At 44.0% G+C, this 27,603-nt stretch overlaps 1 protein-coding gene across 3 annotated transcripts in view; it reads left to right on the top strand.

Moving 5' to 3' along the window:
* LOC122789967 (kelch-like protein 13) overlaps positions 1 to 27,161 on the top strand; it is a 419,724-nt gene extending 392,563 nt beyond the window's left edge. For all 3 annotated transcript variants that reach the window (XM_044057468.1, XM_044057467.1, XM_044057469.1), the window contains exon 7: positions 25,549 to 27,161. In XM_044057468.1, the coding sequence (XP_043913403.1) occupies positions 25,549 to 26,036 (488 nt within the window). In that variant the 3' untranslated portion in view covers positions 26,037 to 27,161. The remainder of the gene's footprint in view (positions 1 to 25,548) is intronic.
* The last annotated feature ends 442 nt before the right edge of the window (positions 27,162 to 27,603 follow it).

The raw sequence follows: 27,603 nt of genomic DNA on the forward strand, positions 1-27,603 counted from the left end.
CTAAAAGTGGTGTTATGAGTTGGCTTTGAATTAAACACTACTGCTCCCTGTTGTCTGTCCACAACTACAAAACAAGAGCAAATGGTTTTGCATATGATGCTTATATAGAGGCAATTGTGCTCATTCCAAAAGTATAAAAAAATTACCATAATTAGTGTGTCTTTTATACCAGGAATGCAAGGCTGATTTTTATCCAGAAAAAAAATTAAATGGCTGGACAGTTGGCATCTTCTACTGTGAGCATCCTTGTAAAGCATTGGAGGACTTGGTAAGTGTATATTACAGAAGATAACCTGTTGTTGGAGCTGCTTTCTTTAAAAATTATTCAAATGAGAGTATGTTTTTCACATAAGCCTAGAAGCAGGTCACATTTTGTCACTGGATTATGATGCATCTTGCTCCCTAGTGCTGATTTGAGCTACCCTTTGAGTAACTTACTGCTTTAAGAATTACCCTTGCAGCAGTTATCTTTGAAAAATTTCATAAAGGTGTATGAATATACTTGCTGTTGAAATGATGGGTTCATGGTCGCAGTATAGGCTTCCACAACACATCCTCCATAGCACACGCTGCTAAAGTTAGTACAGAGATTAAGACTATGTATGAACTGTTAGCTGAATCCCCTAGCCTCCATTTCCTTACTGTTTGACTCAGTCACTTAACCAGACAGTGCTCCTGTGTGGAGTCTGAAAAGGTGCATGTGGGTTACTGCTTTATCCCAGTTAATAAGTATTCATTCTCTGAGATGTGAAAGCAGCTCCATTTTATCCAGCTGTGGTATCAGAGTTTACTTTAACCCTGCAATTTCTTTGTGTAGATCCTGTACAGTGTATAAAGTTGGATGATTCATGAGCATTGTATTGGGCTGTCACAATTCAGCAAGTAATGCAAATCTGCAAATGTGGCTCTCTGGTCTCAATTTAATATCTCCCAACAGGAACCCGTGCCTCTTATGTGCCCATCTCAAGTTGTCCTGAAATAAGTTAAATGTTCTGATCCCTCATTTAGGTCCTGGGACCCCTACTGTTCGTCATATACTTTTCAGAAGTAAAGCAAACACAGGAGGACTATGGCTAACCAAGTTTGCCGATGACTGCAAACTGGTAACCATAATTGACTCTCCGGCTGACACGGACATCCTCCAAAAGGGCCTTACTGAGATGGACACCTGGTGTCAAAGTCATGGCCTCAAGCCAAATGCCAAAAAATGCAGTCATCCCGTTTGGTGAAAAAGAAAACACCCACGAATTAGCACATAGGTGGCAGCCCCCTTAATACAGAAGAGGTAATAAGAGATCTGGGGACCCAGGTAGATAGTAATCTCTCCTTTGACAATCATATTGCCAAAGTAGTTAGGAAATCCTTCTTTGTGGCCCATCTAATTACTAAAGGGTTCGCATCTAGAAATAGAGGATCTGAAGTAGGAATGTTCATTTGTCTGCAACCTGTGGGTTACGGATCCGATATCGGATCCGAGATGGCAGCTTGTTTCAAGCTAATGGATCTGAGCTCCTAGCCCCTCCCTTCACCCATAATCCCCTGCTAACCCTCCATGACCTCAGATCTAGTTTGCCGCGCTTGTGATGGCTGGATCTTTTTGAGCTCTATCAGATAAATCAAAAAAAGTTAACTTTTTGAATTATTTCTTGTCAGGAAATATTTTTTTTGTTTAAAGTAATATTTGTATAGTGTGTCTGTTAGGTTCCTTAATTTTTTATTAATACCCTCCCTTCGCTGGTCGCTAGTGTGCGAGTGTTTGTTGTGTGTCTTTTGGGGCCTGTGTGTGTGTGTAGTTTTTCTTCTTTTTTAGTTAAAAAAAAAAAAAAAAAAAAAGGGAATGGCTGAGGCCCCAAAAGCCATATTTTCTAAATGTACTGAGTGTGGCCATAAGCTCTCCCCGGCTGATGGCCACACTCGGTGCGTTCGGTGCCTTGGGGTTGAACACCTCACCTCGGGCTGTACTATCTGTGCAGCGTTCAACCCCAGGGCACTGAAAGAACGGAGGTCGAAGCTGGTCCTGGCGGGACTTCTACCCCAGGATTCAGCTTCGGCCTCCGCTATTTCTGCTACTCCTGTGGCTCCATCACAGCCTGTGATGGTTGCCACTCCTGCCCCCCTGCCTCCGACTGGGACTCAAACTCCCGCTAAAGTGTTGGAGGACAGGGAGGCCAGGAGGAGAACAGAGGAGAAGCACAAGCGGCGGGCCGAGACCACCGTTTCGGCCCTGCCAGCTAAGCGGGCTTCTCCCTCCATTGCTTCTAGGGCTCCTCCTCCTTGGCTCCGATCCCCTTCTTTCTCCCCGGGGCCTGAGGAGGAGGAGACCCGATCTCTGTCGAGGTCATCGAGGCGGCATTCCAGGCCTGCCTCGGTGGCCTCTTTGAGATCTACATTCAGTTTATCTGATGCAGACTTGGACTGGATGATGCGAAGGTTCATCCAGGCCCAGCTGCAGATGGGAGTGCTCTTGCCTCCCTCCCCCCCTCAGGGGTGGGAGCTCGACACCTTTTTTCCACCCAATTGCTCCTTCTCCGACCCGCTACCCGGGTTCGGAGTGCTCGGAGCCGAGCAGCCTTGGAGCCGGGGGTGGGTCGGCGCCGACGGTACTTGGTACTTCGGATCCGACCTCTCGGAGCCGTGGTCCGAGCTTCGGATCTGGGGGATTCAGTGTGCCTTCGGCTCCATCCAGGTCGGAGCGCACTGGTCCCTCGGATCCGACAGTCTCGGCGCCGGCTCCGATCCCTTCATCGGATCCGATTGGGAGCCGACTTTCGGATCCATTGGAGAGTGGCTCTCCCTCGGCATTCGATGTTGTGGAGAGGGCTCTGTTGAGAGCATCCGGACCCCCGGTCCTTGCATCGACTCCTCCCTGCACTCCCTCTCTGCTGGGCCAGGCTTCCATCACCCGGCCAAAGGGACAGCCTGCTTCGATGTCACAGATAGTTCCATTGGAACAAGATGTTGCTGGCGAGGCCTCCTCGGACAGTCCCCCCGAGGAAGCTCCCCGCAAGCATAAGTGCAAAAGGAGGCACGTGGACTCCCTGAGTCCTTAACCGAGGACACTGACTTGGAGGAAGGGGAAGGCTCCCCAAGATCACCCCCTGAGGATGTCTCCTTTGGAGACATCATGGAGATGCTAAGAATCAGAGGTGGGTGGTCTGCCCCCAAGTCTTCCTCTGACGAGTCTGTGTTTCTGGAGGCATTCGAGGCAGGCCCGTCTACCTCCTGGGTGTCCCCTCCAGCCGATCCCCTGGTGGACCTTATTACCACCAGGGCATGGAAGGATCCGGACACCGTGGAGCCAGTACCCAAACGACCGGATAGGATTCTTAGCCCCCACTCAGACCGGTCTCATTGGAGTAAGGGCCCCCTTGTAGATGCCATGTTGATGGCGGCAGCCACAAAGAGGGAATTGGCTCAGGAGAGTCCCTCAGTCCATCCACCGAGCAAAGAGTCCCGTTTGATGGATCGCTTAGGGAAGCGAGTCTTTAGTTCAGCGACCTTCTCAGTAAGGTCTCTGAACTATATGGCACATGTCATCAGGATGCAGCGGGATCTTATCAAAGAAAACGCTGCATCCCCCCCTGAGTCCATGTCGGAGGAGGATAAACAATTGTACTCCACCCGAATGGCCACTCTGAGATCTATTTCTAACACCTCTATGCGGCTATTGTCCCACGCCACAGAGGGAGCCGCTAGGGCCAGTGGAGCAGGCCTAGTCATGAGACGTCAGGCCTGGCTCCATCATTGCGACTTTACGGAGACCTTTAAAGCGTCCTTCGCGAACGCCCCCTTTGATGGTTCTGCCCTTTTTGGCAAAACAGATCGCGAGACGCTTGTCCAGAGCGAGAAGGACAGGAAGACGTTGTCTGCCGTCGGAGTCGGCTTCTCTGCTCCCCAGCGGTCCTTTTTAAGGAACTACAAGGGTCAGAAGAAGATGTGGTTCTGAAAATCACAACATTCCCAACCATCTCCGGACAACCAGTCCTACCGTGGCAGAGGTGGACAGGGAGGACGTCGCCCTATGGGCAGAGGGGCTCCGAGAAATTTCGGGTCCAGAGAACCTTTCTCTGAACGGCCCGCGCAGCAGCCCTGAGGGGTTGCCTGGCTGCTCCACTCTGGAGGCAGTCGGGGGGGCGTTTTTCGAAGCATCTAGCGGCATGGGAGTCCATCACAACAGACTGCTGGGTGCTTCGCATCATATCCAGAGGGTACAAAATACCAGTTCTCCATGTCCCCCAATCCAAGAACCTCCCCGATGTACCACCCGATCACAGGGAGGCCGCAGCCGCAGAAATACAGCAGCTGCTAAGAAAAAGAGCCATCCAGCCCGTCCCCCAAGACCAGCTCGGATTAGGGTTCTACTCCAGGTTCTTTTTGGTGCCAAAAAAGACGGGGGATCTGAGACCCATCCTAGACCTTTCCCGCTTGAACCTGTCAGTAACCAAGGAAAAATTCCGAATGGTCACTCTTCAATCTATCCTCCCCCTTCTGAGGGAGAACGATTGGATGTGCTCTATAGACCTCAAGGATGCGTATTACCACATCTTAATGGACAAACGATCCAGGAGGTTCCTTCGCTTCCGGCTGGGAGCCAGTCACTACCAGTTCAGGGTCCTTCCCTTTGGCCTCACCACAGCCCCCCGGGTGTTCACCAAAGTGTTAGCAGTGATTGCGGCCCACCTGAGACTCCAGGGAATTCAGGTCTTCCCGTACCTGGACGACTGGCTCCTGACCGCACCAACAAGGCATCTACTTTGCTCAGCCAGAGACTTCTTTCTCCATCTAGCCCCACAACTAGGCATTGCTATCAATGTCGGCAAATCCCTACTGGCTCCAACACAGATCATAGAATTTATAGGTGCCAGAATAAACACTACAGATTTGCGAGCCTTCCTAACTGCGGAGAGAATCAGAAATCTTCAACTTCATGTGCGGGCTATCCTTCATTCAGAGGCTTCACCAGCGGAACTGATCCTGAGGGCACTAGGCTCCATGGCAGCAGCGATTACACTCCTTCCACGCGCCCGTTTGAACATGCGAGTCCTGCAATGGACTCTGTTAGTGCAATGGTCCTTCCTATCCCTCTCTGTCCACCATCCCATTGCTATCAGCAAGGCTTGCAGAAGGGTGTTACTATGGTGGCTCCAAGCATCAAACTTCCATACGGGCCATCCCTTCTGCACCTCTCCCCCCATCGCCACGGTGACCACGGACGCTTCCCGCCTCGGGTGGGGGGGCATTACTCAGGCAGGACAGTCCAAGGCACGTGGAACAATACAGAGACTCCCCTGCATATCAACGTTCTGGAGATGAGAGCGGTGCTGTTAGCGTTGCAAGCACTTCAGAGCTTCCTCCCCGCAGGAACGATTGCAATTCACTCGGACAACATGTCAGTGGTCTGGTATATCAACAAACAGGGGGGAACCAGATCTTATCCTCTTTGCCGCGAAGCCATGAGAGTGTGGGAATGGGCGATCTCCACCAACCGCTTTCTGATTGCAACGCACATTCCGGGGAGGACCAACATCCTAGCGGACAAGCCCAGCCACACCCTTCTTACCCCCTATGAGTGGTCTCTCAATCCTCTAGTAGCGAAGCAGATATTCGCAACATGGGGGCAACCCTGCTGCGATCTTTTTGCATCTCCATCAAACGCCAAATGCGACAATTTCTTCGCTCTAATCCCCCCACCAGGGGAATCTCCAAGAGACGCTCTGGTGCATGCTTGGCCACCCGGTCTACTCTATGCCTATCCTCCTCTTCCAATGATGATACAACTCTTACAGAAAGCCTCGCGGTTGGGGAGCAAAATGATTCTCATTGCCCCATTCTGGCCTCGACAAATTTGGTTCCCTTACCTGTGGTCTCACCTTGTGAATCACCCTTGGATTCTAGATCCCATCCCGGATCTCATCTCCCATCCATTGGACTTGCCAACTCCAAACCTGGACAATCTGAAACTGACAGCTTGGTTGCTCCAGTTCCACTCCTAGTTAGGACTCACGGTATCTCTTCACCAGTCAAAGCCATCCTCGTGGCAGCACATAAGCCCTCCACCAGGAAGGTATATCACAGCAAATGGAAACGTTTTTCCATCTGGGCGGAGCGCCGAGAGCTAGATCCCTTTACGGCTCCTCTTCCATCCATTTTAGACTTCCTAACTGAACTCTTTCAAGAAGGTGCTAGTTGTTCAACTGTCAAAGTGCAATTGGCAGCCATTTCTCATTATCATGTGGGACATGATACAGGACCCTTGATGTCAGCCAAATTGTGTAAAACCTTTCTCAAGGGTACCTTTTTACTTAGACCTCTTGTAAAAGAAGCCGTACCCCCATGGGATCTTACTTTAGTTCTTCAATCCTTGACTGCTCCACCCTTTGAACCCGCTGCTTCAGTAGACCTCAAATTCTTGTCATGGAAAACGGCATTCCTTGTAGCCATTACTTCAGCGAAAAGAGTGTCAGAACTTCAGGCTCTTTCTGTAAAACCTCCATACCTGATTTTTCACCCTGATAGTGTACCTCCCGGTTTTCTTCCCTGAATATCAAAATAAGGGTGAATACAAGCTGCACTCATTGGATGTTCATAGGCAGCTTCGTTTTTATACCCATAGGACGGCTGGCCATAGACAAACCGACCAGCTGTTCGTTTCCTTTGCCAAAGTTAACTTGGAGAAAGCTATCTCTAAAGTATCTTTATCTCGCTGGATTTCCCAATGTATCCTGCTAGCTTATCAAGCCTTGGGTAGACCCGCACCAGAAGGAGTTCGTGCTCATTCCACTCGCTCCATTTCTACTTCTGCGGCTTTCAAGTCTAGAGTTCCTTTGGATGATATTTGTTCTGCAGCCACTTGGGCTTCATCTCATACCTTTATCAACCACTACAAGCTAGACCTGCTTTCTAGAGGGAGAGCATCCTTTGGCTCTGCGGTGCTTCGTAATATCCTTCCATGATGGCCACCCAGGGTGCAGGTAGCTGGGGACTCTGTCCTACAGGTTGCAGACAAATGAACATTCCTACTTCAGATTTAGAAGTTATGTACTCACCATAACGTTCCATCTGAGTAGGTAGTTCATTTGTCTGCAACCATCCCCCCCCTCCTTCCCCCTGACCTTCTGGGATCTATTAGTTTTTTTTAGGTATCCTTTCTTGGATATATATGGAGAGGCAAACTCGATCTGAGGTCATGGAGGGTTAGCAGGGGATTATGGGTGAAGGGAGGGGCTAGGAGCTCAGATCTATTAGCTTGAAACAAGTTGCCGGCTCAGATCCGATATCGGATCCGTAACCCACAGGTTGCAGACAAATGAACTACCTACTCAGATGGAACGTTATGGTGAGTACATAACTTCTAATTATAGTGCCACTTTACTCGTCACTCATTAGACCCATCATAGAGTACAATGCCCCATTTGGGATGTACCTCACAAGACACTTCCAACAGCTGGAAAGACCACAAAAGTATTTCACCAAGAGGATTACTGGTCTCAAACATATGTCCTATGCAGCCCGACTGAAAAAACTCTGGCTGTACTCCGTGGCATATCGCTTACTCAGAGGTGATCTCTGTCTGACTTAAAGCCATGTCCAACTCAGAATTTATGGACATGCTCCACCTAAAGAAATCCAAGTCACTGCGAGCCATGTGCTCTAGTGAGCCAAACCTCGCCACAACAATAAATAGAACATGCTGGAGGGATAGATTCCTGTCACAGAGACTCTCCATGCTTTGGAACAGAATTCCAAATTACATCAGGCAGAGCCCCTCACTAATACTAAAGAGAAACCTTGACGAGTGGATGGGTAACAGAAAATACACGCCTGGGATCACTTCATTGGCTCTGCTTGATAGAGGATCAGTTAATTAATCAATGGGTCGGCGAAAGCCGACACACTCTGGCTAGGCTTATAAATGCCCTCGGGCAGATAGCCTAGTACCTACCTATGAACCTATGCTCCTCCTATGAACTTATGCTCCTCCTCTAATTCTTTGCTTGTCCTAAGACAGTTCTTCAGTATTAGGACTGGTAATCATTCCCAGGTCATCTGGGTCGTAGTCAGAGCTCTGTCCTTTTCTGCCATGAAGCAGACTATTTCTCCATTTTGGCACCTCATCCAACTCTTGCGGAGACTGAATGTGAAGGTACTCTGTTCACATTACAAGCCATTCCTTCCAGGTCACCCTAGTTGACTAAGCTGGTCTGTAGAGGACCTGGTGCTTGGATATCCTGGATGTCTTACCAGAACTTATGTAATGTGCATAGTTGTTGGCTTATTCTAAGAGAATAGACGATTCAGAATATTTTTTAGTATTGACCGTAATGTTGCATCGCTCACATAGAGAAGTAATGAGCTCTGCTGTGGACTTCTGGAAGTATGAATAGCTGCCTTTGGCTAGTTCCCAGGTGTACGGAATTATACTGCAATAACTCTTCTGTTCGAATATCTACTGTTAGTTATCCTTACACAGCTACATGCCTTCTGCAGCTTTAGTTTAAAAACCTGTTCTAGGCATTCCAAGAGCTCAGATCTTTTTGGTTTTGCATATAATTGTTTAGACATTTAAGCAGTAGATCCAGTATATTTGATAGAAATAAGGAAGGGATTCTACTTGAGGATTTTTTTGGCTCCATAGAAAGCAGTTGCTACATCTCACAGGCTTGTATGATCAAAATGAAAAAACATAGGTGGCAGGCATTTGCCCTGAAATGCAAGGAACAACACACGTGATAAGGCGAAGAGTATTCTAACATGGAGTTTTGTTAATTTCAGGATCATGAGTGAGCCAACGTGTAAAAAAGCAAGTGCAATAGTGATTGTGGTACTTTATTTTGGGAAGAGTCCAGTTGTGCTTACTCTGATCAGTTGACCACATAATGGCAGGAACATCAGCTCTTGGAGTGTGAATGTTGATCTGCCATTGATTTCCTTTGCCCCTGTTGGGCTGCTGCTAAGAAATGAAGGGATGGTGTGATCAAGTTGGGGGGGGGGGTGCTGTTGGCAGGATAGAGAGAATATAGTAGTATATTCTAGGAAAGTGCTAATGGGATGAATGGCTTTGTAAGGTTGTTTGCAGGACTTAAGTATGATATTTATTTTTTCACGTTTTATTGGCCTCTGGTGAATTTGTTGTGCAGGATTTGCTATTAGCAGAAAGACATATTATAGAAGGCAACAGGAAGACAGTACCAGTGGAGTTTTTGGAACTGATTACAACGCATTGTCATGACTGTATAAACAGGTAAGATTGCCTGTTTTGTTAAGAGGGTGTTAAGGAAGTTGAAGGCTGGCAGCACTGCCCATTGTTTGTGTGGGGGAGGGGGGATTGTAGTAAGCATTTGTAGCTGTGTTTGGAGACTGATTTTATTTCTGGTAGTGTCCAGCTTTCTTTTCAGTCTTTAAAAAAAAAAAAAAAAAAAGTAAGGAAAATTGTCTGATTAAGGGGCAAAGATACAAAGCTAGATTGTATTATTGCTCATAATAGAAATTGTTGCTGCTGGTAAATGCCCTGTAGAGCTTGAGAGATTCAGTTATTGAATGCTGGATTTAGGTAAAAATGTGCAGCTGTATGGATGTTACTGCCCTAAATGTAAATGTTGTGTGTCTATTTAACAGTAGCAATATGTTTATTTAAAAAAACTTTTAAACAAAAACCTTTACAAAGTTCAGACTGTTCTGTCATCAGACTGGTACTTGTTCTTATCCCTTTTGCAGACCAGCCATGATTATTTGGAACTGACAATTCATATGAAATTGACTCCTAATACTATTTATATTCCAGGTTAAGCGGATATAGACAAACCACTTTAAGCAGAGCAATATCAATCTTTGTCTAAAAAGGTATTGTCATCAAATAGAAGGCATTAAGGCATTGTTTGCCACTTCTCTGAACTAGCTGCTTCCTCTGTTTTGCTTCAGGCTACCCTGCGACAAGTACACATGGGATCAGTGCCGTTTTGCATCAATTGGAGTCAGATTGCTGTAATTTCCTCCAATATTTTTTGCCCCAAAATTGCTTCTAAAAGGAAAAAGGCAATCTTATTCTCATAGCTCCAAGCTGGCCAAGGTATCCATAGATGCTCAGCATTAGATCACTGCTGTACTAGCCATGGCTAAATGGTTTATATTCTGCCCTAGGATGCAACAACTGGGCAACTTCCAGAGTTTAAGGGCACCTTCCAATATGCACAAGAACAGTGACCTGTTAAGTAGGGCTGTCTTGGGCATCAAGCCCACTGAAGAGTGCTCTTTGGGGAGCTTTTGTGTATTGATGGTCTGTCGATGTTTTTCCATTGCTGAGAACACAGCCACCCCCCCCCCCCCCCGAAACAGTCCTTTTGTTACAAAAATGATTTTGTTTTGTTAGGAATTAACTTTTTTGGTCTGTTACGTGACATTTGTCAGTTAAAAATGTGTTGCTCTTTTATTAGTTTTAAACTTTTGTTTTTGTAGGTTTACATAAATTTTTATTGGTAAGTGTTGTACATTTTAGGGGTTGGGGCAATGGTGTGGTGGTTGTCATGATTTTCTTTTATTTTTTTTTTTTTTTTTTGTGTGTGTGGTGAAAACACTACACTTTTTGATACTTGCCATTTATTAACTGCTGCTGTCTTCCTTACCCGAGTTTCAGGCATCTTTCTCAGCTTTACCATGGAACTGCTTAGCAGTTCCTTGGATCTTCCTCCAGTCATGAAAAAAGGCCATTTTTCAGGCAGCCTTTTTCTTTTCAGTGAGCTGCTGCTTTGCCTCAGCAGAACATGGGTGACCTTTTTAGTAGATAGACTGCTAATCTCCCTTGCTTTCCTCTGGTGTAGACCCTTCAGCCACCATTGGCTGGTGATTGAACACATCCTCTATGGCTACTGGTGTCCCTGGTGGACATGGGAGAACCACTTTTGTCGATCTTGGAGGAAGGATTGGGAAATCTTCCCTGCCTACCTAGACTAAAATGCTTGCTCCCTGGGGAGATGTCTCAGACAGGTCTGTCTGCTGCTCTGGATATTCCTGTTAAAAGGAAGTAGAAAGTTAAATGTTTTTCTTCCCTTGCTCTTTTATCCTAGATGGGAAAGACTTGTTGAACTTGCCTCAGGGCTTAGTTCAGGCTCTTAACTCTTCTCATTATGTGTCTTCTGGTAAGAAAAGAAGGAATTCTTTAGTTTCTGAAGATTCCCAGTGTTGTGAGCAGGGAATAGATTTTGATGGAATAAATTCTGTTTCTCCTCTGAAAATTGATTCGGACTCTGGGGAGTATTTATTCTGATTTTTCCTTAGAATAGTTTTCTTCTGAAACAGTGTCTAGCATGATCCAACATTTTTGTTTTAGCAGGAAAGAAATGACATTCCAGTCTCTCTGAAAAAATGATTAATTGCAACAAATGAAATGTCCTCAGCCAACTGCTATTCTGCTTGTTCTAGCCCTGGAAGATGATGATACAACCTGCAAAAGTGTGTGTTAGCCAGCCTGCAGACCCTGACAAGTACATTGCTTAAAGTTTTCTCAAGCTTACCAGTATTTGTTTTCTAAGCCTTGATCTGATCCTGCAGTCATTTCTTGTTTAATCCTTCAGCTAACTATTTGCTAAATGCTAATCCATCCCCTTCTGACAAGGTTTAAAAAACTTTTGATAGATTTGGGAAGAGTAGAGTCCTCTGCCACTCTTGATTTTTAGGACTCTTAATTGTCACTTGCATATTTGCTTGCTTTTGAAAATGAACATACCTGCTACCTTTACATCTTCTAAAGGCAAATCTTTAAATGAACTTATTACTTCTGTTTTTCAAGTAACTGCGGCCGCGGTGGTGCAGCGGTTAGCATTGCTGCCTCACAGCAAGAGGTTCTCCGATTCGATCCTCGGCTGGGGTGCTTTCTGTGCGGAGTATGCATGTCCTCCCTGTGGTCGCGTGGGTTTCCTGCAGGTGCTGTGGTTTCCTCCCACATCCCAAAGACATGCTGTAGGTTGATTGGACACTAAATTGGCCCTAGGCGTGAGTGTATGCGTGTGTGTGTGTGTGCCTTCTGTGGAAGATTGGGTGCCAGGCTGGCAACTCGACACCGTAAAACTCCACTGCCAATCATGAGCGGACACATGATCCGCTGTAGTGACCCCTAACCGGGAAAAGCCAAAAGAAGAAGAAGACAACGACTTCTGTTTTTCAAGTAATCATACATTCTTTGAAGTGTGCGTATGACTTGGCTGATGCCTCTTGGAGATCTGTAGCTAGTGAGTTTGTCAAGAGAATGTTTGCATTATTACAGTCTGAAAACTTGCTTGAAGGTGTTGAAGCTGAAATTTTGAATTCTTCCCTTGATATGGTCGTGGTATTTGGACTATCTGGTGATGAGGTCCTGAAAAACCATGATGTGAGAAGGAAATTGAAGGGGTGGCTCAAACTTGGAGAAGGAAGGCTGAAAAATTAACAATTTCATCCCTAACTCAGGGTCCTTTTATAAAATACTAAATAAGCAGTCTCAGTAAATATCTGTCAAGTAGACATTCAAAAATCAATGACAAGAAAGCTCCAAAAATGAAGGGGGTAAGGGAGCCTTCCAGAAGCGAGGGCAGTCCAAGTCAGAATCACAGTATTCAAATGGTGGACCCCCCCCACCTTTCCCATCCTGCAATCCTTTGAGAATTCTTCAGGGTCTGTGTCTTCATATTGCTCTAGCAACTGATAGCCTCAGACAAATGGGTTCAGAGAGTGATCCTTCAGGGTACAGATGGCAGTGGGAGTCCCCACCCTCCTTTTCAAGTGATTCCTCTTCATCCACGAGATCATACTTAATTTTTCACTGTTGTCATTCAGCATCTGCTGGCTCAAGGGGTAATGGAGGCTATCCCTCTTTCCCTGTCAGGGAACGGTATTTATTCATAAATGCTTCTAGTACCAAAGAAAGACTATTTGTGTAGACCAGTCCTAGATCTTTCCTTTCTGTTTGTGAAAGTCCCAAAGTAATCACAATTTTTTTCTCTTCTGCCTCCTGTCTGTTTCTTGTTGACTCTAGATTTAAGGAATGTTTATCTTGTTCCTATAGCCACAGGTGTCAGACTTTTTTTTAAAGCTTGTATATGTCTGGATTACACTTTTGGTTCTCTGCATTACCCTTTCGGTTGTCCATTGCTCCATGCGTGTTCTTGAAGTGTCTAGCTCCAGTGATGGTTTTCTGCAGACTGCATGGTAGTCATATTTTCCTTATTAGATGACTTGCTTATCTTTGCAGTCTTTTTCAAAAGTGTTACAAATCTCTCACTTGGGTAATTGATCTCCCTCACAGACTTTGTATCCAGGAGAACATTCAGAAGTCTTGCCTTACTTTTTCCCATAGGATTGTGTCCCTGGGGTGTCTCCCAGATACTTCAGTTCAAAGAGCTTTTCTTCCACTGCAAGAGATGGATGTAAATCTTTTCCTGAGTTTTTCTACTAAGTCCAGAACTTTTGCAAGGGAATTTTCCAGACTATTAGATTCATGGCATATGTGATTCTCATGATTCCTCTTGACAGAGACTACATGAGAAATATTCAGTGGTACGTAAAATCTGTATGATCCTAACATCAGTAACTACTTCTGGGCAAGTATCAAGGTATAATTTGCTAGAGCCTTGGCTTCTTTGATGACTTATTGGAAAGGGTGGACTCAAGTATTTTAGAGGAAGCAGCATAATTCTCTACATACTTTTTGTCAAACATTGCAAACCTTTAGGCCCAGGACAGCTTTTACTAGGACTGTTCTCCAGATGCTCCTGAATCCTATCCTTCCTCCTCATGGGTTGGATAGACTTTTTGGCAATCAACCTATATGGCCTAAAGGCTGCTGTAGCTGCAAGAATGATGGATATAGTACAGTTGCGTAAGTTGCACTTAACCGTAACAGTAGATGTTAGAATTCCTCTCTGCTGCAGTAGCAGCACTCCCCATCCCATTGTGTGTGTCTTTAGTTACTGGTTGGGATATAAAACTTTTTTGATAGTATTAGTCATTCTGAAATTCAAAAATATATGCTCCTTTTCTCCTAATGGTCAAGAAAGTCCTAAAGAAATTTCCACTCTTAATGCTGATTTTCTTTCTACGGGTCTGTTTGAGAGGGAAACAGAGCTTTTAGAAGCTTTCTGGTTGGCTGTTGTGTCCTAGGCAGGATACAACACACACAGCCTAAAGACCAATAGAGCAGTGAAGAATTCCAACTCTTGTGGGTATGTGCAACTTGCACAACTGTACAGTACTTTGTTTTGTTTGTAGTGAGTAGACACTGCAGTAGTAATGAAATGCGCTCAACTGCTATTAAGTAAAAGAATAAAAGGTGTCTCCTATCCAGAGACCAGTATTGTGTGGAACATGTAATTTTTATGGTTTTCATTCTTCGGGGGGGGGGGGGGCTCATGACTAGGGCTACATTAATCAGGTTTGAAGTCCACATTAATACATGTACCATAGTTCAAAACAGGGATTCCGAAGACTGTTTTCTTAAATGCTAAAAGAAGGGATTCCCTGTAAATGTCAGATTTAAATATGTCCATCCAGTTGTTGGTGTCCAGCATCCAAAGGTCCAATACATGGGTTCTTTTCCACCATACTTTCTAAACATTACAGGTGAATAAAACTGTCATATGGCATATATCCAATAAGAATCTCTTCGTCCAGCTATGCCAGGAGGGTGATTGCATCTTTAGACTATATACCTTTTGCTAGTCTGTATTCTGTTATATAAATCCAGGTAGCAGGTACTTTGTGCAAGAAGGTTATCATTACTCTCAAATGGAAGCTGATTCCACAGGGTATTTAATCATCCTTCACAGGTGTCTGGTGTCCCAGACGTGAACCTGTCATCAAATCACATATTTTGTCCTGTCATTTTAAAAGCCGGAGTTGTTTTTTCAACTTTCCGTAGATTTGCAGCTCATTGTATGCCTTCTGAATTGCCTTTACCTCACAGTATACTATTCAGGCAAAAACAGAGCAAGGCCAGTATAATATTTTGATTGCTGCCTTGACCAAGATTACCACATTTTTCACAGTAGATTACCTTCATTTTTCTTACTCCGTGCACATCTTTACTGACCCAGAAGGGTAACTTGATGCCTCCCAGTCCGATACCTGCCTGTAAGATTGACTTGATTGCTAATAACTTTTTTTACTTTGCATTATTTTAAATGTCATAAATGGAGTGAAAGACCTAATGTGGCAGTTTCTTGTATATAAAATCAAAACATTTCCTTCATTTATGTCAGATGGTCCGAATTCTTTGCATTACCTGATACTAAGATTGCTGTACAATCTAAATTCTTAGATTCAGAATTCATTCATAGTTCAGCAGCCCCTGGTTATGTAGACGTTGACCTGCAGTGAGCAGTATTACCTTTTGTTAAGCTTTAACAGGAGTTGTCAGACCACCAAGAGTGTATGTACCTTCCCCTTTGATTTTTGTCTACATATATATATATATATATATATATATATATATATATTTTTTTTTTTTTGGTTGGATAAAGCTGAACCTACCAATTAACTCTCTGTTATAGTAATTCAAGATGTTTCTCATAGAAAAGCACCTTTCTTTGCTGCTGTCTGCCATCATTTTATTTTACAAGTTGTAATTGTATTTCAAGAAATGAGTATGGACTGGAAGGTAATCTTTTATGACAAAAATTGTATTAGTACTGTTTCGGAGCATTCATGCCACATGTCTACCTAGTTACTAGAATAAGTGCTAACCTTGTATGTACTGGATGGACACGAGCAATTTAAATGTCACAGTAGAAGTGCTAGGGAATACAAAAAAGGGTGACCATCTTTTCTGTAATTGAGGAAAAGGAATGGTGGCCTACTAGCCAATGAACACTCAAATATTTGGACCACAGAAGTCAGGGTTGACAGGCAAAAACAAAATATTGTATCAGCAGCTGTCAAAATTACTGACCATTTTGATTACTGTTTAATAAGGCTATACACATTTTAAATTCAAAACTTCCTGCCTTTTTTCATAAGTCAAAGTCAAGGTGTTCCATTGTCCACTTTCATGAATTTAATTTCCTTGACATTCTGCATTTTACCAGGTTTGGAATTATTCAGCTCTACTGCCCATTAACAATTGAGAAAGTAGTAGCTTTCCAGTCTGACATGAAGTGAAGACATCCTAAACAGCAGCTATGTCCTTAAAGAATCTGTTGTGGTGCAATAAAGAATGGCATCCCGTCAGTACCTGATATTTAGATCATAGCAACGTGCAGAAAACTGAAGTCAGCGTTAACTCAATGTTTTTGAACATTTCACTTGATTAGTTTTTAGTCCCTTTTTTATGAGTTGGAGTAACCATTACGCCGTTTTCCAGTCATCTGCTAGTCATCCCTGGTTTAATGACTTATTCAGTGTTGCATACTTTTGTAAGGCTTGTGCACCATTTGAAATACTCCCATATCTTCTGTTTCTCTAACAACTGAGATAGTTAAGCATTGTATTACAACAGTTTTGCTAACTATTAAACTAATCATTATTTTGTCCCCTTTTCTGCTGTATTCTGCTTATGATACACAGTAGACAGTTCACTTTATTCTTACGAATGTACTGGTATTTTTCTAAATAGTTCACTCTAGCTCTTTTATTGCTTTAAAACCACAGAAGAGCAAATGCCTTATTGTTGATGTCTGCTTATAATGAGCTTGCATCTCATTGCATTTTCCTTGTATACCTGTTGACAGCGTGAGTCCTTACATCCACTTATTTTACAACTGTTCTCTTGTAGTGATGGAAGCAGTTATATTTTTTTTTCTTCAAACTTGCTACAAATTTCACAACTGGCATTTAAATGCTCCATGCAGAGAGGGAATTTGGGTCTACTTATATGGAATTCTGAGGCCTTTTCACCAGTGCTGAGAAGTTTTTTCTACCGACACCAGAAAAAGCAAACCGATGTTTAAGCACAGCTAGTATTAAAGGACAGTGGACCACGGAAAAACTACTCCTAATTCTGAAATGACTTGAATGCACCACAACAAAATGGAGACTTAAAAAAGGAGGAGGAAGTAAAGTTTTGTCCCGTCAGTGATGCTCAAAAAACACAAAAAATTAAATGTGACTTGAATACCACAAAATATAATGCAAAGAATTGAAAAAGGCAGACCAAAGACTTCTAGAGGCACAGTGAATGAGTCTGGGAGCAATACTTGATGCTACCAATACATGGCAAGAAAAAGTGGAGCATTATGGAACTGATGGAGAGTGGGGAGATTTGAGCCTGGGAGGATCTAAAGTACTGAGTGATTTTTGCCTGCAGCCACCTACTTTTGACGTAAACAGACTTGGCTCATGAAGATATAACATTATGGTAAGCAGATAACTTTTGATCCGATATTGTTAATCCTCGTTCATTCCTTACGCATGGGTATCTGTTCCGAGCTCGGAACTGAGCCGGCCATTTTCCAAGCTCGCGTCAGCTTCAAACTCTCGAGCTAAACTCTTACCCACAATCCTCCTCTCCCTGTTACCTCAGATTTCGTTTGCCACGTTGCCATTCGGTCGTGTCAAGCTACTTCTCTTGAGCTAAGTCAATTGTTTAATTGCTTTACAAATTATTTTTCTGTTAGAAAAGTTCATATTTTATTATCTCTTACCCTGTCCCATCTAGCGTTCATATTTTCTTCAGGTTTTTCTGCTTTTCTTTACTACTTTTACCACAAGGTATTCTCTCTCTACCATCATTGGTAATCTTCTTCCCTTTTCTCTCTCGTACCTTCGGGTACTCTCTTGTACCATTGTTGGTACTTTTCTATTAATTAATTTGCTGTCATGGCAGATAAAAAAGGTAGTCTGGGGTTTAAGTGGTGTTCTGATTGTGGACACAAACTGCCTACTTCTGATGCACACTCTTTGTGTGTTTGTTTGGGAGCTTCCCATTTGTCTATTGACCCACCCTGTACTATTTGTGAGAACTTTTCTAATAGAACATTGTTGGAAAGGAAAAACAAGCTGATACTGAAGGGACTTCTAAAATCTCCCTTTTCAGAGGCTATTTCTGGGTCGGAGGTCTTATCCCCTCCTAGAGCCCATAAGAAAATGGATGTTCCTACTAAGGCTAAATCTTTGCCTTCGTCCCCGGCTGGGGACTCCTGCCAACCAAAACCTAAAAAGGCTAAAGTTTCAGCTCCGGAGCTCTGTCAGCCCCAGTGCTTTCGGTGCCTAGACCTTCAGCACAGAGGCCTTCGGCTCCACTAGTGATTTCAGCTGAGTCTTCTCCTGCAGCCTTCTATATATCAGCACCAAGGGACTCCTTGGTTCAGACAGTTACCACTGTATGGGCACCGACCGTTCAGTCGGTGCAGACCTTGACCGCGTCGGCTCAGAGATCTTCCTCGGAACATATGCCTTTATTGTTGACTCCAGTTTTGATGGTTCCAGCTTCGGCACCGACGGCCACTTCGGCACCAATCCCTGTGTCGGTGCAGACAATGACCTCTGCACTGATGACTTTGGTGCAGACAGCAGTAGTCCAGTCTCTCTCGGCACCATTGTCCTCGGTGCGGTCAGATGTGATGGGCACTGAGTCTGCCTCTTATGTGGACAAGCCTGTTTCTCCCTCAGTCTCCATGAGGTCCACTAGAAACCTTTCCGAACATGTGTTGTGTCTTGTGGACCAGGTACTCTTGGCCAGAGAGGTATCCCACCCCTCAGGAACAATCCTTCCTTGGGAGGTGATCACCCATCTCCAAAGACCCCTTCTTATTCTCCTTCTATATTGCCTCTGAAGTCTATGGATATAGCAGAGTCTTCCACTTCTGCAGTTCCCTTTATGGATCTCACTAAGGAACCGCAGTTGCCTTCATGGCAGGAAAGGTTTGCTATGACCCAGGATGTCAGCTGTGACACACATAGCTTGCTGCTTCACAGCCATCCAGGGACTCCGGGTCAGCAGGCTGAGCCACTTAGGGGAGGGGAGACCCCTGTCCTAGACATACACTCGTCTTCGGGTGGACCAGCCTTCCAACTGATGGAGAAGGCTTTCGCTGTTGCTGGCGATAACCGGACTGTCTATACCTCCGCCCTCCTATGGTACACTGGTTTCACAAGTCGCATCTAGCGGACACCGGGTACAAGGGCTGCAGGACATATTCCCTCAGGAATCCCCTTTTCCATTGCTTCTCCAGCTTCTCCCGCTGAGGAGGTCCACCGGAAAAGTTTGTGTAAGAGGAAGCACATGGACTCCACAGAGGAGTCCCTCACCGAAGACACAGATTTCGATGAGGGGGAAGGATCCCCTCGATCACCCTCTGAGGTATCCTTTGGTGATATCCTCAAAATACTGAAACAGAGAGGTGACTGGGAGTCCTCTAATCCGACCTCTGAGGAATCTGTGTTCCTGCAGGCCTTTCGCACCTGGCCCCCTACCTCCTGGGTTATTCCACCTGCCGGTGAACTTGTCTGGCTTATCGTGCAGCGTGCTTGGAAGGCTCCTGATACCGTCAAAGCAATTCCCCAGAGGCCATATAAGATCTTGTCCCCTCCTGCTTCAGATCCCCATTGGTCCAAAGGTCTTCCTGTGGATGCTTTGGTGGGGGCAGCTGCAACAAAAAAGGATCTGGCAGAAGAAGAAACCCAGGCTGTCGATCCACCTAACAGAGAGTCCCGGGCCCTGGACAGGATAGGGAAGCGCACCTTTGCTTCAGTGACCTTTGCTATCAGGTCCCTGAATTATATGGACATTTTACCAGGCTTCAAAGGGATCTGGTTTCTGAGCTCTCTGAAACCTAGGCTGGTGTCGTGTCTGATGAGGTCCGTGACGTGGCCTCTCAGCTGGCCACCATTGAGTCTATAATCTAACTCCTCTATGCGACTGATATCTCACGCATCAGAAGGAGCGGCTAGAGCAGCGGGTTCAACTGCGGTCTTGAGTTGACATGCCTGGATGCGCTTGTGCAACTTCGTGGAACCCTTTAAGTCTTCTTTTCTTAATGCCCCCATTGAGGCCTCCTCGTTGTTTGGGCCCAAAGTTAAAAGCACACTGGCCAGATGTGAACAGGACGGTATGACCCTTTCTGCTGTAGGTGTCCGTTATTCTTCCCCTCAAAATTGGGTTGGGAGGGTGGCCTAATGGTTAAGGTGTTTGCCTTACAAACACAAGGTACAAGGTTTGAGTCTCAGAAGGGATAATTGGCTAGACTTAAAATGGCTCGCAAGGGCAGTTAGCCTAGTACTAATCTATGAACCTATCTATGAACATGCTTTCTCCCGAAACCAAAAGAGTGGGAAGATATGGTTCAAGAAATCTCAGGGTCCTTTCTGTGACACACAGGTCGAGTTCTCCCCCAGAGGCAGAGGGGGAAACTCACAAGGAAGATGCTCCTTTCGGGACAGAGGGTGTCCACATAACCAGGGTTCCAGGAATTCTTTCCCTGGTCAATCCTACCAGCGCTCGTGAAGAGCGGCCCAACTCCTTTCCTCTGGAGCTCGTTGGGGGACATTTCTTCTTGTACCCTTCTGCCTGGCTAACCATCACCACCAATTCCTGGGTACAAAGGATTATAACCAGAGGTTATCATATCCCCTTCGATCTTTGTCCCGTCCCTTCAAAAAATCTTCCTGACGTTCCACCCAGTCAGAGGGAAGAAGCAGCACTAGAGATAGAAAAGCTGCTAAGAGAGAGTCATCCATATAGTCCCTCCAGACCAGATAGGATACAGATTCTACTGAAGACTATTTTTGGTGCCAAAGGAAACCGGGGACTGGAGACCAATTTTGGATCTCAGTGTATTGAACAAGTTCGTGAGAGTACAAAAATTCCAGATGGTCACAATAGTCTATCCTCCTGCTTTTGGAAAAAGATGATTGGATGTGCTCTATAGATCTTCAAGATGCGTACTACCACATAAAGGTGGACAGGCCATCAAGAAGATTTCTGGGCTTCCGTGCAGGAGCCAGTCACTACCAGTTCAGAATACTGCCCTTCAGACTCTCTACAGCCCCCAGTGTGTTCACAAAGTGCATGGCAGTTGTCACAGCTCACTTGCGACTTCAAGGATTCAGGTGTTTCCATACGTAGACGACTGGCTCATTTCCGCCCCCACCAGACATCTACTGGAAAAAGCCTTGGCATACTCTCTCCTCGCTGCTTAAAGGCTATGCATAACCATAAACTGGCAGAAGTTCAATCTCACTCCATCTCAGTCGACAGAATTTAAAGGGGTTATCTTTGTCACAAAAAACTGCAGATCTGCTATTCCAGAGCACAGAATTCTAAGGATAAAGCAACAACTAATTCCAGTCCTTTCAAAGGAAAAATCCACGGCTACTCAGTTCTACAGCTGTTGGGTTCCATGCCAGCCTCCATCACCATTGTTCCATTGGTCAGGTTTCACATGAGGCTTCTACAATGGCTACTGCTCACCCAATGGCATCCCTTTCAGCATCCTCTTTCAGCCATGATTTGAGTAACCCACAGGTGCAAACAGGATTTAAATTGGTGGATGACGCACAATCTCTCACAATGGTCTCGCCCCTTCTCCCCCCAGCAACTCAAGGCCACAGTGACCACAGACGCCTCCCTGATGGGGTGGGGGAGGCTATGTCAGGGACAGACAGTCCAAAGCACTTGGTCTGAACTAGAGGCCCATCTGCATGTAAATGTTCTAAAGCTGAGGGCGGTGCTTCTGGCGTTGCAAGCATTCCATCCCCTGCTGCCGTCTGCGACAATTGCGATTCAATCAGACAACATGGTGGTGGTCTGGTACATCAACAAGCAAGGTGGAACCAAATCTTACCCCCTTTGTCGAGAGGCCATGAGGATAATGCAATGGGCGATGGCTACCAACCGTTTTCTTCTAGAAACGCACATTCCCGGGAGTCCCAGCGTGATAGCAGACAGACTCAGCAGGTGCATTCTTCAACCTCACGAGTGGTCACTGAATCCCTTGATAGCGGCAGAGATCTTCCACCACTGGGGCCGGCCTTGCTGCAACCTCTTTGCATCCCCGACCAACTACAAATGCAGCAACTACTTCGCCCTGATCCCCCCTCCGGGACAATCACCTAGGGACGCTCTAGTCCACGATTGGACCTCGGGTCTTCTTTACGCAATTCCACCCTTTCCCCTCATTCCCCAGTTTCTGAAGAAAGCCTGTTGGTTGAAGAGCAAGGTGATCCTCATAGTACCATATTGGCCTTGACAGATTTGGTTACCCTTCCTTTGGCCTCACCTACTAGATCGACCATGGATTCGCCATCCAGCCCCGAAGTTGATCTCACACCCACACAACCTGATTCATCCCAACCTGAACAGCCTGAAGCTCAAGGCTTGGCTACTCCAATTCCAATTCCCTTGATTGCCAGGCAGAATGATTTTTCCCTACCAGTACGTGATATTCTCATCGTTTCTCATAAATGTTCCACTAGAGTTACTTAGCTGAGCAAGTGGAAAAGATTTACCTGTTTGCCGAAAGATAAACAAGTAGACCCCTTTTCACCACCAGTGTCGATAATACTAGACTATCTGGCCGACCTGTTTCAATCGGGTCTATCGCCTCTACCATTAGAGTTGATTTGGCTGCAATTTCTAATTTTTATGAGGGTGTCCAAGATTCCTCTCTTATGTCCCATAAATTGTGCAAGACCTTCATAAAAGGTGTGAAACATCTGAAGCCACCTTTTAGAGAACCTCTTCAACCATGGGATTTATCATTAGTTCTACAAGCTCTGACAGTGTCACCTTTTGAACCAGCATCTTGTGACCTCAAGTATTTGTCATGGAAAACCTTGTTTTTGGTCGCTATTACTTCTGCCAGACGTATTTCTGAACTTCAAGCTTTATAAGAGTCCATACTTGATTTTTCATAGAGATAGTGTCTCTGAGAACGAATCCGTCATTTCTGCCTAAAGTGATCTCTGAAATGTCCATTAATCAAGCCATTGAATTGCCAGTTTTCTTTCCCAGTCATTCAAACAGAGGAGAGTATTGCCTACATACCCTAGATATACACAGGCAAATCTGTTTTTACTTAAACAGGACTAAACCATTTCGTAAATCTGACCAGTTATTTTTGGCCTTTTCTGGACCCAGATTAGGATCTGCTGTTGCTAAGGTCACATTAGCTTAGATGGTTGAAGGACTGTGTGACCTTTACTTATACACAACGTAATATCTCGTTACCTACTACCATGAAAGCTCATTCAACAAGGTTGGTGGCAACTTCTGCTGCCTTCCATGCCAGAGCTTCTTTACATGCCATCTGTGCAGCTGCAACTTGGGCTACGCCTCATACCTTCATCAATCATTGCAAATTGGATTTGGCCTCCAGGGGAAGAGCATCTTTCTGTTCTATGGTGCTCAGGAATGTCCTTTCATGAGAGCCTCCCAGGAATAGAGGTAGCTGGGGACTCTGTCCCATGCGTAAGGAATGAACGAGGATTAACAATATCAGATAAAGAAGTTTTGTCTTACCATAACGTTTCATCTGTATTGTTGATCCTCGTTCAGTCATTACGACCCACCCTGCCTTCCCCCTCCTGTGGTTTCTAGTGGATCTCACCATCCGGTTCTCTTAGGTTATTTTACCAGAGGTAGCCTGTAACTTCTTTGACTTGCAAACTCAATCTGAGGTAACAGGCAGGGGGGGATTGTGGGTAAGAGTTTAGCTCGAGAGTTTGAAGCTGACGCAAGCTTGGAAAATGGCCGGCTCGGTTCTGAGCTCGGAACCAATACCCATGCGTAATGACTGAACGAGGATCAACAATACAGATGGAACGTTATGGTAAGACATAACTTCTTTTTTCATGGTGACAAACTGTTAAATATGTTTAGTCAGATTTTTCTCAGTCCAAAGATGTATTTTCTTTCTTTCCTTGTGTGTTGCTTAATTACTAAATACAGTAATTTTTAAGCCTTGCATATTGACAGTAATTATACATCTTAATGCTGAAGCCCTACAATTTGACACCCATTCTACAATTTTTTCCTTTTTCAGTTACTGTAACTTTCTGATTTGAAGGCATCTAGGCTGCACTTTTAAGTGATACTATGTTAAAGATTTTTGTTTTGACATTTTTTTTGAGGTTTTATGTATGCATGGTACTTAATAGTATAACTGTTAAGTTATGTTTGTTTACAATGCATTGTGGGGAAATTTGCAGCAAAGTGAGATATTTTATAATGCAGCAGACTCTCCTTTCACAGGGTATTCCACAGAAATGTGTGCTGTACCTTTAGGGAAGGGAGAGAGACAAATTTTGGATTGGAGATGGCACCAGTCTTGTGGGTATTATCTAAATGTTATGGTGGCTGCTTCAAGACCATTTTTAAAAGGCGTAATGATGGGTAACTTTTGACTCATTGGGGTGCAGTTCATAGTTTCAATCTGTGACAATATATTTTCATGTGTAATTTAAGATTAAATCTGAATATTAATTTTTCCTTCAGAATAGTGTAGTTGGGAGTGTTATTGATTGCTTAATGCCCACATTGCAGACTGCTTTGACATGTCTGTGATGGCTTTTGTGCATGTCATTTTTGCTGTTGTAAGAAATTAATGTACTGAAGACAAGGCAGCCCTATAAAGGGCACTGTAGGAGAATGGTAGGTTTAGGTGATCTGATTTTGTTTTACCCTGCAAAATTTTTCAGTCACTTGCTGGCTCAGTTACTACTATATGCAGAGTTATATTTATTTGGTATCAGCTGTTTGGAAAATCCATGTATTTTTCACATGTTGAAAACTGTCATCTTACTGCTTTTGTTTTTTCAAAGCTGTTCTGACAGTTCCACTTTGCTGAAATGCATAAAATCCAACAAAGTTTCATAACTCTGCATGCATCTTTCAAGTTTTCTTGTCCTATGACATTTCCATGGCCTGCCATCATCCCATGCAAGCCTCATGTCTAGTTTTGCTTAAGCATTAAATTTATGCTTTCAGTAGTCAAAGAAAGCATGCCACCCCCCCACCAAACCCACAAATCCCGTCCTCACTCTTCGAACTTGTTTGTTCCTTCAGTGGCTAGTTGTGTAAACACATTGCCAGCTGATGCAGGTAAACTATTTTACTTGAATGGTTTGGATTTTTCCCTAACATCAGTCCTGTTAGTGCCACATACACCAATGTCATTGTACAGTTTGTCTGCAGGTGATGATCTGGTGCTTTCTCCAGCCACTTATGGCAAGGTTGGTGCACTCGGTTTCTGCTGAAGGCTGTAGCCATAGCCATAAATTCTGCTCTCTGCAAGAGTAGACAAGTCATCAGAATGCCATTATGCCCATGTGGCAAGTCAGCAGAATACATTTATTCCCATGCCACCCCTTGTGCCAGTTCACCAAGGACACTTGCATCATTTTTATTGCATTCAGTTTTAACACCATTTTTGTCATGTGACCCTAACTTTGGTCACTTTAGTAGCAGTTAGCATTAATCCCTTTTTGGACATTTGTCATGAGAAAAAGTTGGCAATGACAAAACTAGATTTTGGTTATAAGTCACTGAAATGAAGTGGAAAGCAGGGTAGAACCGGGATTAAGGGTACATATTTAGAAGGCATTACCATTGTTTCATCTAGAACTGACATATTTTAATTTCTCTTTCAGGCGGCATTACTCATGACACATTTCAAAAAGAACTTATGTGCTTTGACCCAGACACTGACAAATGGACTCAAAGGGCACCGATGACCACTGTTAGAGGACTTCATTGCATGTGTACTGTGGGCGATAGATTGTATGTCATTGGAGGAAACCATTTCAGAGGAACAAGTGATTATGACGATGTTCTGAGTTGTGAATATTATTTTCCAACATTGGACCAATGGACTTCGATTGCTGCTATGTTGCGTGGGCAGAGTGATGTTGGTGTTGCCGTCTTTGAAAACAAAATCTATGTTGTGGGAGGTTATTCATGGAATAACCGCTGTATGGTGGAAATAGTACAAAAATATGACCCAGAAAAAGATGAGTGGCAAAAAGTATTTGACCTTCCTGAATCTCTTGGTGGAATTAGAGCCTGTACCCTTACTGTTTATCCACCAGATGAAATCCCAGGATCACCGTCCAGAGAATCTCCACTCTCAGCACCTTAAATTGTTTATAGACTCCAAAAAGTGTATTTAATATTTTGCACTGCACCATGGACCCTGTAAATGTAACTTCTTTCTTCATTAGTGTCTATTTAGACTACGACCTACTGGAATGGGCATAGTACTAAATAACAAGATAAAGATACTTTGGCTATTTTGTTAGCCTATAATGTTTACCTTGCAGTTAACAGAACTATATAAAATGTGCACCATCTTTAACAGAGCCAAATATTGAACAAATGAATTACTAGTAAAAGCTACAACTTTGGCACTTTTATGGTTAAATATTGATTTCAGGTACTTTACTGCACACATTTGTAAGTGTGTAAACTAACACCACATTGAAGCAGAAAGGTTTTCAGCTCATTACCCACGTTTACATATCTACCCCAAAACTGGCAAATAAGATGAATGTAGAGCAGTGCATTCATCTTAATCATTCAGAAATGTTTATTTTAGTTGTATGTTGCTGTTCTAGAGAAAAGTTTCAGAAAGTTCATATATTTTGCTTTTTCTTTCAGCCATATGTGTTGCTTTGTAATACAAGACGGCCCAAACAGAAAGGTATGCAGTGAAGATGACATTTAAAAAAACGGTACTAAACATGTTAGTTAAAAGTCCCTTACCTCTAGGTCAGATATTCTCTAACTTTAGATGCACTTCTAGAAGTGCATTGAGCAGTTATTTGCAGTTCTTACTTCTACTGTTATTTGTTAATTGTTACAGACTTCTGCTCTTTCAACTAAAGTTGCTTTTCCTTCTGCTTAATTACTGATGTTTTTGTAGAGTGTTAACATCAATGATGTATGGAAAATTCAGTACAGATGTGTAGTTTGTAATATGCCTGCACTGAATTTTTTAATTGGTAACTGCTACAACAGGGTACAAGTTTTAACTCTAAATAACTGAATGTCATGTCTTTGGTATCTGGATTGCTGTTAACTGATAGAGTTTGGATTATCTGGGTATTTTGCTATTGACGCAACTGGAAAATGTCATCTCTCCTGATTTCCGTCTCTTATTAAGCTGTTCAGCACAAGGTACAGCTTAGCAGGAGAGCTGCTTCAGCTCAGTGAATTTTGAGCTACTGTGTTTTACCTTTTGTTCAATAAAACATTTTTAACTGCAGTTTTGTATACATCTCAGCAATTAATTTTTTTTCTTGTTCTGTATGGAATTCAGCAGTGTGGCATACTTTCCTTGTGTCTCACCAATGAGAGACTTAATGTTGGTGTATAAAATCTTGTTAGTGTGGCTAATTGGGTGAAATAGTAATCTGAGGATCATTTAAAATGACTACTACACAGCAAAACGAGAAGTACAGCATGTTAAAACAAAAAGTCTGTGCATGCTGTGGTTATAGCACTCTGAACAGAGCAATGGTAAAACAGCAGGTTGAGCTTGTTTCGTAAGACCAGTGCTGCAGTGGAAAGTGAAGCTTTCTGCTGTCAGTGGAAGAATATTGCGAGAAAGCACGTGTCTTGAGCACTGTGAAGTGTAACTGAAGCATGTAGAGTCTGTGTGAACTGAAAGTGCAGTTCACCTGATAGTTTGCTGTATGTTGCATGTT

The sequence above is a fragment of the Protopterus annectens genome, chromosome 15.part0 (genome assembly GCF_019279795.1).
Source record: "Protopterus annectens isolate FY-2018-M chromosome 15.part0, PAN1.0, whole genome shotgun sequence".
In the NCBI taxonomy this organism is placed as follows: Eukaryota; Metazoa; Chordata; order Ceratodontiformes; family Protopteridae; genus Protopterus; species Protopterus annectens.